Source organism: Curcuma longa, chromosome 2 (assembly GCF_044706935.1).
Source record: "Curcuma longa cultivar G26 ecotype Majalengka, Jawa Barat chromosome 2, ITB_CL_G26_1.1, whole genome shotgun sequence".
Classification (NCBI taxonomy): domain Eukaryota; kingdom Viridiplantae; phylum Streptophyta; class Magnoliopsida; order Zingiberales; family Zingiberaceae; genus Curcuma; species Curcuma longa.
This window is the reverse complement of record NC_133862.1, coordinates 12,181,831-12,192,631: the sequence shown is the minus strand read 5'-3', so window position 1 is coordinate 12,192,631 and position 10,801 is coordinate 12,181,831. Positions and strand designations below refer to the sequence as shown.

The 10,801-nt window shown below is 38.0% G+C and overlaps 2 protein-coding genes across 4 annotated transcripts; both read right to left on the bottom strand.

The window, feature by feature from the left end:
* Positions 1-48: 48 nt before the first annotated feature.
* Positions 49-2,699, bottom strand: LOC141821183 (glucose-6-phosphate/phosphate translocator 2, chloroplastic-like). Of its 3 annotated transcripts, XM_074708568.1 has the most exons (6): positions 2,127-2,699; positions 1,789-2,014; positions 1,359-1,581; positions 355-568; positions 245-261; positions 49-161 (listed from the first exon to the last, which is right to left on the bottom strand). In XM_074708568.1, the coding sequence occupies exons 1-5, from the start codon at positions 2,610-2,612 to the stop codon at positions 250-252; spliced, it is 1,161 nt and encodes a 386-aa protein (XP_074564669.1). In that variant the 5' UTR covers positions 2,613-2,699; the 3' UTR covers positions 49-161; positions 245-249. The 3 variants fall into 3 exon arrangements, with proteins under 3 accessions (XP_074564669.1, XP_074564667.1, XP_074564670.1); XM_074708566.1 differs by having other exon boundaries at positions 49-261; XM_074708569.1 differs by lacking the exons at positions 49-161; positions 245-261; positions 355-568 and adding an exon at positions 1,144-1,183.
* An 896-nt stretch (positions 2,700-3,595) lies between these two features.
* On the bottom strand, positions 3,596-10,348 carry LOC141821186 (uncharacterized). The gene is made up of 6 exons (XM_074708573.1): positions 10,162-10,348; positions 9,396-9,631; positions 9,063-9,321; positions 4,270-4,449; positions 4,009-4,164; positions 3,596-3,923 (listed from the first exon to the last, which is right to left on the bottom strand). Exons 1-6 carry the CDS (start codon positions 10,192-10,194, stop codon positions 3,750-3,752), a joined length of 1,038 nt encoding a protein of 345 aa, XP_074564674.1. The 5' UTR covers positions 10,195-10,348; the 3' UTR covers positions 3,596-3,749.
* Positions 10,349-10,801: the final 453 nt, after the last annotated feature.

Sequence of the window (10,801 nt, the reverse complement as noted above, 5' to 3'; positions counted from 1 at the left end):
TTTAAAATAAAAAAAAAACTCCGACAAGTTGGCTGAAAAGTCAATAGGTTAACACGATTACGAATCAAGCATAGCTTACTACTGAGAGCCCTCGTATAAACGTTTACATCTTCGAAACAGTGACACAATTGGATGTTCTATGAAATAGCTTAGCAAATGCACTGCAAAAAGACAATAGAAAACAACATCTACGATCAAAATAATGCAAGGAAAAGATCTCCAGTTATGATGGGGGCAAACCAACCTTCTTCACAGCTTGGCCTGCACAGCTTGGCCTGCAGCAGGCAGCAAAAACAGTTTGATATACTGTAATTCTGAATAAAATTTTGGGAACAATTCGAGGGAAGAGTCTACCTGAGAATACAGAAACGTTCCGAGAATAGCGACGGCGGCGCCGAGGGCATTGATGGGCCGGACAGGGGTGTGGAAGATTATGATCGAGGAGACGATGACGGAAATCCTCTTCATGGTGTTTCCAATGCTGAATGTCAAGGGTGAGATTTGATCCAATGACATATAGGACACTTGGTTATACAAGTGATAGAACACACTTTGGGCAACCACCCACCTGATCAAAAGAAGAAAAGAAAGAAAATCTCAAATTCGAATAGTTTCACACTTCACAAGTGAAACTCAATCAGCTATCAACTAAGAGAGACTGTATTATGAAAGTAGAGAAATCCTTGTTTCACTTGATATTTCTACATGATTTTGGAGTCCAGTGAATGCAAAAGAACTTATTTGGATAAAAACTACACATGTTGGACGACCACCCACCTGATCAAAAGAAAATCTTAAACTCAAATAGTTTCACACTTCACAAGTGAAACTCTATCAGTAATCAACTAAGAGAGAGTGTATTATGAAAGTAGAGAAATCCTTGTTTCATTTGATATTTCTATATGATTTTGAAGTCCAGTGAATGCAAAAGAACTTATTTGGATAAAGACTACACATTTTGGGCGATCACCCACCTGATCAAAAGAAGAAAAGAAAGAAAATCTCAAATTCGAATAGTTTCACACTTCACAAGTGAAACTCTATCAGTTATCAACTAAGAGAAACTGTAATATGAAAGTAGAGAAATCCTTGTTTCACTCGATATTTCTACATAATTTTGGAGTCCAGTGAATGCAAAAGAACTTATTTGGATAAAGACTACACATTTTGGGCAACCACCCACCTGATCGAAAGAAGAAAAGAAAGAAAATCTCAAATTCGAATAGTTTCACACTTCACAAGTGAAACTCTATCAGTTATCAACTAAAGAGAGACTGTATTATGAAAGTAGAGAAATCCTTATTTCACTCAATATTTCTAAATGATTTTGGAGTCCAAACTACAAATTTTGTGCTTACCAGACAAAATGGGGACCGATTTGTGAGATTGCCTTCTGCCAACCGGCTGCCCACATTTTGGGACCTTCCACCGCAATTGCAAATGGAGTGAGTATTAACAGGGATAACATAGAGAGGCAGGCATAGTAGTTCATCCCGCTGACAGACTTCCCACTCATTCCCTTTTTTGAGAAAATGTTCCTAAAAACAAATGCAAGGTTTGATACCATCGCCCCCATAAACCCTGTAAACAAAGAAGACAAAGTGCTAAGAATGCATTGCGATTGCGTCGTGTAAAGAAAATCTTAGTCTGAGATCAAGCAATTGCAATGTAAAATAGCATTTCCTATGCCTATTGCTGGATATAATGGCAAATTAAGATTGCTCAGGAAGTATTCTATCTCATGCAAGATCAACAGAGAAAAATAGAAACTTTATTCCGATGGCATACCAGTGAGATTGAAATTCAACTCCGTTAGGGCAGACAAGGCGCAGCCACCAATGATGGGTATCAGCGAGAGATAGACAGGCATCGGGAAAGACTCTCCGAGCAAAAACCTCGACACCAGGACGCTGAAAGCCGGCTCGCCGCTCTTGATTATGTGGGTGAACGAAACTGCCACTTTCGACATGCTTATTGTGGCTGCCACATGCCCAATCGTGTGCGCCAATGCCACCTACAATCGATTGAGAGTCAGTCTTCATTGTCAGAATCCAATCGAGTACGAAGGTGGAAGATTCAAAAACTTTTAACCCCTAATTAACAAGAACATTGATTTAATTACTGACCGGAGCTAGGGATTTCCAGAAATCCAAGTCGGTCTTGGGCGGCCGGGCAACCCTAGAGGCCCAGGAGGCGAGCATGATGAGGGATCCAGCGGCCAAGGAGAGAGTAGAGGTCAGCCAAGGGTAGGGGAAGGCATTGAGAACCTTTTTATTGTAGATGTTGAACACCACGTTCAACGCCCACCACGTAGCGAAGTAGAAGCCGATCTTGATCCTCTGAGACGCGACAGAGAGCTCGTCCTCTTCCGGGAAGGGGACGGCCGCGTTCCGGTCTGCCTCGCACGCCCGAGGCTTTTCGGAGCCGAATCCTTGGCGAGTGGCCAGGTAAAGCGGCCTATGAGAGCTAAGGCAAGAACTTGGAGCTTGGGAGGAGAAGGGAGCCCGAAGTGGCACGCTGAATCGCGGCATCGGAGTCAACGATGCTTTGGCCGGCGCCGCGGCGACGACGGACAAGGAAGAAGAAGCAGCAGCTCGGACGGAGCAAATCATCCTCGCAATATACTGCGCCGAATCACGATGATGATCAAAAGCACAACTTTGCGGCTTCTTCGCACAGAATCAGCGATCCGGCACTTGGGGCTCGAGAGAGGAGGCGACAGGTATTTATAGGAAGAAGAAGGAGAGCGCGATTCCGCAAACAAATTTGGAATTAGTTACTATATTTGTGATTTTTATTTTTTATTTATTTATTTTTTGCCTTTTTCATCCACATTTGAACGGTCTCCAATTTTATTGGAAAAAACCAGCATAAAAATCTCGCGTGTTTACTTTTTCAATTTTTCATATTTGATCGATTCATTACTTTAATTAATTTCCATACGACGATACGATTAAATCCCTCTAATAAAATAGTTAAGCTTTGATTCTGTGCCGCAAAAGAAAGAAACGGCCCACGCCGGCGACAGCGTCGCTATCACCCTCGCAGCCGATAGCTTCGCCATGCCGTTGGAGTCCACTTCCCGCGGCTGATGGGACACGGCACGGGAGCCCACATGAACTATCGCGGACTTCGTTCGTGGTCCCAGCGCTGCATCCATGGCGTTTCCGCCGTGATCAATGAGTCCGCCAAAGCCAATCTTGTGTGCGATCTTTAGTTCGTCGTTAGTGAACTAATACATTTTTTTTTTCCTATTTTTCCCATAATTCAGAATTCAATTCTGACCGTCCGATTATTTTGAAGTGACTGACTCGATCTTATAAATAGAGGGTTTAGGGTTTACAAATTTGCCTTGGGTATATAATTTAACATCTTAACAAATACCTGTTTAGACATAAATCTAATTCATATCTGTTTAGAACATCCGAATGATAGAATGTGACACAAAATAAATTCAAATGACTATGGCCCTGATCAAGAGATTGATTCTTGGATAATGTAAAGTTGCTGGAAAAGATGAACTGAATAGCCATCTAGACAAAATCCAATGATCAATCGTAGTAAATTTAGATGAAAAAAACATTTAAAGTTAGGATGATATACAGATGAATAAATCACTCAAGGAATCTGTTAGAATCAGAGGATCAAAACTTTATCCAACAGATTGCTGGATGTGAACACGGCTTGTGTTCGGAGAGGGGAGAAAAAAAATTCAAGAGACTTATCTACACTAACTTATCAATACATTCCTACAATTGGTAGTCGGCGTTTAGGAAAGCCTCATACTGTGTTCCCTTCAGCGTAGCGTAGACAGAACCCCAGTTCTCAATCTGATCAGATAATGGCTTCTTGTGGATTTTTACATGACGACTGAAAAGTTTCTGCTTGGGCAGTTTTAAGAAATCCAAAACATCCATCAGCTTCTGCACAACAAATGGCTATTCGAGTTAAGCTGGTCTGAACTCTAATAAGTGATGTATTTACAAGGTAGAGCAATGGAGAACTTACAGTCCTGTTGTTGACGAGATCCTCATAAAAAAGTATAATATGATGGGAGCTTTTGAAATAGTCCAAAGAATCAGTACCCAATTTATCGACATGCTTTAGTTCAGGGATCAATGATGATATATTGATTGTGGGCTTATATTTTGCAAGAATGTCAGCCTGCATTGTATGAGTAACTGTTAAAATTCTAGTTTGTGTGGGAGATATCAGGGTTCTATAGTTCAAAGATTTCTCAAGTAGGACAAATATACAATAACAGGATACCTCATCCTTGGAATGCACATGAGCTTTATGGGTCCCATTTAGTTGCTTCACATTGCGATCATGAGTATTTGCGAGTATTGAAACTAACCGACGGAGTAGATTTCTTCTGAAAAGAAACATTGCAAAAACTCCTCTCTTATTGAAATACTCGTTTATGCTTTTGTGATGTTGCATGACACCCTAAAAGAGCAGGTAAACAAAAGATTAACCAAAGGCAGCACAAGTACTTGCAAAATAGGAACAAAAACATATTGTTAAAATGGCTAAGTGTTTGGTTCACAAAAGAGAAGTTGGCAATGAAATTCAAGGTGAAAAGCTATCAAATAAATCTTTAAAAAAAAAAAAAAAGCTTGTTCCCAATTCCAACATTTTTTGGAACTTGGTTACCAGTGATATTATAACACAACCATGTCTCTCGGTGCATTATGACTATGTTCTTCTAATGGATTTGTAGAGACAGAAGCTGCAAAATAAGTGCCTTCTGAAACATTAGTTAGAAGTTTCAACAAAGTTCTATAGCCTGCATGTCAACAAGCATCAGGATCAGCTGACACTCTAACTAATATATTCTAGTTTAACACAACTCATGATCCATGCACAACATCATACAAATGACTGAATCAATAAGTTCTGGCTCATTCTAGGTTTATACTATTTTTTGGTCAACAAGGAGCTCAAGTCGAGCCAAACTTTTATTCATGAAACTTAATTAGCACTACAAAATAATGCACCTCTACAACCCTTATTAAGGTCATCTGCCAAGCCTTATTAAGGCCAACTATGGACAAGGGTTTAACATCAAGAATGATCGGTGGGCTTGTACATAACAAAAATACATCAATAAAGGTATCATTATGATCTTTATAGATGCCCCCAAGCCGCTATATTGAAGGTTGGCCATCCAAATGATTACTGCAACCAAACTTAGAGCTATAAATTTCCCAACTGAAGCCAGGCTAAAAAGGGAGATTCATGACATCAGTTTGCTGTCGACGAATCATTTAAGTAATCAAAATCAAGCTGAATATGGTAGAAAGTATAAAATTTCCCAATTCCGTGATCCTTAATTATTAACTATCTCAGCAATTGAGATTCTGAATAAATTTGCAGGAATATAGTAGTTACATCTAAAATAGTAAGGATCACACTTCTGTTCAACCAATAATCATGTCAAAAACTAGTTGATCTGCCATTGCCTAGTTTCCAAACAATACCAAGAGCTATCTTCCTCTATGTACTGCAAACATTGCACCAAATTTGTGAATCAGCAGAAGATGATTATTAATTCCCAAACTTCCCTTCAGCATTTTGACCGAGTCTCCAATAGACAGTACCCTGTTATATAGCTTGCCTAGTAGAGTAGTATTGAAATTGACCATGCACTTGAAAACTAGTCCTCCAGTTATCATCTTCTAATATTTTGTTCCATCCTACCAAATGGATTTGTCTTCTTTCACCTATGTTGCCCCCAAAAGAATTGTCAACACAACTTCTCTATGGCACTAAAGATGTAAAAGGAAACAGACGAGCATGTATATGAAAGCTCAGAAACATGGAAACAACTGACTGAATTAATTTGATGCGACCTGCCATTTACAATGTTTTAGAAGCTCAACCTTTGAACTTGATTTTAGTCTTCTATAATAGACCTCAAGTTGCCATATAAAATCTGTGCATGAACCATATGAAGTACAAAGTGTTAGGTACTTAATATTCATCACTGCTTTGAATCCAGATTGATTTGTTTACAATTTCAACTCCTCTACCATATTCCATGGGAAAAAATGACAGATTTGCTCAGATTTAGTTTTTCTCAGATGACGCTAAAAATTTGGAAAGCAACTTGAAAAACAAGCACATGGGATGGTTATATGCATGTGATAGGTTGTAAGCAAGAAACAAATGAGATAAAATTGTTCTTGTCCTACTAACTTTAAACACCTTCCATGAACATTCAGCCACTGTCATGGAAAGATTGAGATACTTTCAAGACAAGGAATGAACAAATAACTAGACGATTAGCAACTTTTTCTAACTGCCCTTGAAGACTTAAAAGGGTGTTAGTTCATCATTTTAAAGAATCCAAAGAGGCATTTACTATAAGGGGTAGTTTGGTGCCCGAAGCTCCCACTAATGCAGGTCTCGGGGAAGGGTCTTACCCTGCTTTGCAAAAGGTTATTTCCGAGACTCAAACTCGTGATCTGCAGGTCACACAACAACAACTTTACCGTTGCACTAAGGCTCCCTTTTCAAAGAGGCATTTACTATCCAAAATTAAATTCAGTTAGTGTTGGAAGACCTACAAGAATCAAATTATCCTAGATAAAACTCCAATTAAACATGTCATAAATTTTTTCAAGATTAAATTTAGTCATCATACAGCTTCTCTTGCCTTTCAAGCCTGGGATGGAAATTATACACAACAATGCATAGACTGATAGGGCAATTTAGTCCATTGCCCTTTCCTTCTTGGAAGTAGCACAAGTAAAATAGGATTAACATTTCGACTCTCTGATTTGACCCAACAATGCTCTAATTCTTATAATATAAAAATAGCATGAAAACCATCCGAACCAAGCTATTTGAAGGATCTCATTTCCATAATAACCCCATGAAAGCTTGGCAAACTGGAATGGGATTTCCAAGACCTATCAATGATTTGGCGAGACAGAAGGAAAGCTTCCTGTTTCAAAGCAACCTGAGTTGCCATTTTCAAATGGTAAAGGCTGCTAAATTAAAAGTTACCACAGACCATAGGACTCTTTGGTCATATTCCTAATTGGTTGTTGATTTGGTGAGATAACAACTTTAGAGTTTCTCACAACTGCATGGATATAGAAGTATCTCGTATTCTTATCATTGAGGTCGATGCAATCATCCCGCTACTAAAACCATAGCATTTCCTCAAACAGAAATTGGTCAACTCCTGCATTAGATCAAATTTGAGTTGACTTAGAAAAAGGTTTAGTCTCTCCATAATAGTCCACTGGATGCCCACAACTCTGCCCATTAGTTTCTTTTTCTTAAGGTGAATATTACCAAAACATTTTTTCTAGGAAATTAAATTATCTTTGAGCATTTGAGGTTGGTCTGTAAACAATCCTCTACTTCCAGGAATGATCAACCAGTAGAATAAACTTGTTATCAGATTTCCATGCAACAAGAAACCGAAACTACTGCTTATGTCTGGTATGTGAGCAAAAAAGTCTCTATGACAGTGGTGGATCATGATCGAACATAACAAGGCAATACTTTAACTAAGCTTAACAGGACACTACGCTTGAATTATGTGCAAACTAAACAATACAAGTTCAAAACTAACTAGTGCTCTCAATATATCTCACTAGATTGAAAATTAAGAAGCAAGAATCACATGTAGTAAAGTTAGCATATTTCACTGAGATTCCAGTTAGTCCGAAGTTGAATTGCAGAAGCAATAAGATCACGGAATTGCCATAGTATTGAGGCAAAAATCAACATTAAGGTACAGACTTCACAAGTTCAATTTGATTTGCGATAGAATATATTGGCAACATTGTAAATTATATAGTTAATTAGCTTATCATAAAACCTTTTACTAAAAAATATTGCATAGCATATTCTATGGTGCTTGGTCATTATAGAGACCACCACATCACTAGCCATGATTAGTGTAAACCAAATCACACGTGAGATATGTCATAAGCCTGAGAACCATATAGAGAAAAAAGTGCATGGTTCCCCACATAAACATACATCAGCATAAAGACCTTACTTTCCAATCTATATTTCCCTTTGAGGTTCCTCCAAAACCCAAGGGAGTGAAAATTCTTGACGAACAAATATAGATGTAAAAACTAGGTAAATCCATATCCTTTTCAAGTTTTATCATGGAAAAGATAAATCATCCCATATGTAGTCCAAATCTGAAAATCACATGATCTCACCACAAATTAAGTTTGCCATCAACCTCCTAAGGGAAACAAAATAAATATATACAATCAAGCTACATGAGTGATATAGCCTGCATAAGTTCACAAAGGATAAGATTCTTCATCATCATCAACATCACTTGTGTTTATCGCAATTATTTGACTTAGCTACATAACCCTATCCTCCATTGATATCTATGCAAAGCTATAACACTAGTAATCTTCAAATTAATTAAATTATTTTTCATTATATTGTCTAAGTCAATGATTTTTATGGTCTTTCTTTACCCCCATACACCTTTGGTCTCTAATAGTTCTGGTTCTTCTGACTGTAGGATTTGTTAATCTTCTTTTAACATGTTCATATTGTCTCAACCTAGTTTGTCTCATTCAATTCATTATTGCACTAAAACATTAGTGTCTTTATATACATTCTAGTAATTCCACACATCCATCTTTCTCATCCCAAATACATCAACCTTTTTACTCCCATTAATAAACACAATTCCATCTACAAATAATATAGCAATAAGCTTTACTGAAACTACCCAAAATAGTTAGAACTAACACAGTTGTTTTTGATGGATCAATTTGCACTGATGTAACTTTCTTCCCTTGAAACCCTAGTTCTACAATTTGAAATGACAAGAGGATAGATGGATAAAAAAATTGCATGCACAACAAGCTAACTTATTATAGAAGTAATCAAGTTAGAATTAGATGAAATGAGACTCTAGCCTAATGTAAAGGACTTTGTAACTTAGACTGAATATTGCACTTCAGCTGAATCTAAGAAAGCTATAGAAGCCAAAAATGATTATATTGTTAAGGAGTTTATCTAAAATAGACATGCTAACACTTCATGTCATATAGCATTTTTACCTGGTTAAGCATCCATTTCAGACCAACAGCTGCAGTACATTCATTTTTAGATGCACTACTGTACCAATCCAAATTGTAGATTTTATCGAGTGTCTGTGTGATAGAAGAAATATTGCTCCTCCTCTCTTTCACAGAAAAAATTTCACCATTTGAACTGATATTAACATGGCTATTTAATAATGTCTCAAACCATCCACTTCCAGATCTCTGCATTGACAAAATAGCAAAGAATCTAACAGGTGTACAAGCACATTCCTTCCTGCAACAAAAATCAAGTGTTCATCATACAGGGAGCTGACAGGAAAGTTTTTTGCAACAATCACAATTCATTACCTACTGTAAGATGTAGGCTCTGGATAATGTAGATATTGAGGCTCCAAATGTAGGATGCTAGGATCATGACAAGATTGTTTCCCTGCTCTCAGCTTCACTTGGTTCGGTATAACTAGGAACCCTCTTTGCTTTAGACATAGGGAGAGTATGTAGACGCCACTTAACATGAATAATCCCACAACCGCTACCCATAACTTAAGTGGATATTTCTTTGGATGCCTGATTATCAGCGTTTCCTGTGGAGAGATGGTTCATAGGAAACTATTCCGATAAGTTCGCACGTTTTATGCGTACAAAATATATCTACATAAATTTGATTTCAGCTCATTGGATCTTTATATCTTTCATTTGAAATTCATATGATTGTTGAACAAAATCAATATGCATTATTTAGGAAGTTAACAATGTAAAAATCATGACAAGTGGAACAAAAACAAAGCTACGGACCAATCTAATAAATCTTATGGCCGAAAAGAATCACAGGCCTGAAAGGAAGACAAGCACCGTCTCGAACGATGTCACAATTCTTGGTCGCATCTACATGTCCAGAAACTAAAGGACAAGGACCAAAATTCATTCGAGATCGATACTATCCAAGAAGCTGCTAATAACCTAAAAAAGAATCAAAAGTTTGCATCAACGAATTCACATTTCCTTCGCCAGTTTAAAACCAAAAAGAATGCCCACTTTCAGCTCGAAAACAAATAATTGTTCGATCATACGGCTTATTTCATTTAGATCAACAGGAAGAGGGAGGACGAATCACCTTGTTGAAAGAGTTGGAGTCGGCCACCACCATCCTTCCGCTTACCGCGACGACCGCAATGACGACGCGTCTAGAAAAGAGATCGTACCACTTCGTCCATCCTTCCTCCTCCTCCTGTCGCTCAATCTGCCGCCCCAACGCTCACCTTCACGAACCAACTCACTCGCCCTAGGGTTGCATTTGGCAATCCCGATCCCTATCCCTCCTCCTCCTCCGTCAGGATCAAACAAGCTTGCGCTTTCTATAAATTCGAGCCACTTTCTGCCTGCCTCTGCTTTCCAAATTCCAGCAAAAAGGGGAGAAATAAAATAATTAATGTTTATGTGAAAAATAAGTTTTTCCAATTATAGTGAAATGGATTCATACGGGCGGCTTGACGGACGGGCGGCCGGCTTCTACGGTAATGACTTATATATATATTTGGACAATAAATGACGGCAATTTACTAAACCACTCACTTTCTTTTAAATATTTAAAATCACGAATTCATTTTTGAAAATACCCCTCCGATTCTTTAAATTCTCAAAGCACTTGTAGGATTTTTTTTTAACGACTCATTTGCGAAAATCCTAATCCTACATTCTGTTCTTACTTTTTTAACAATACTTTCATCTCTGACTTTTTCATTCCCATCTCTAAT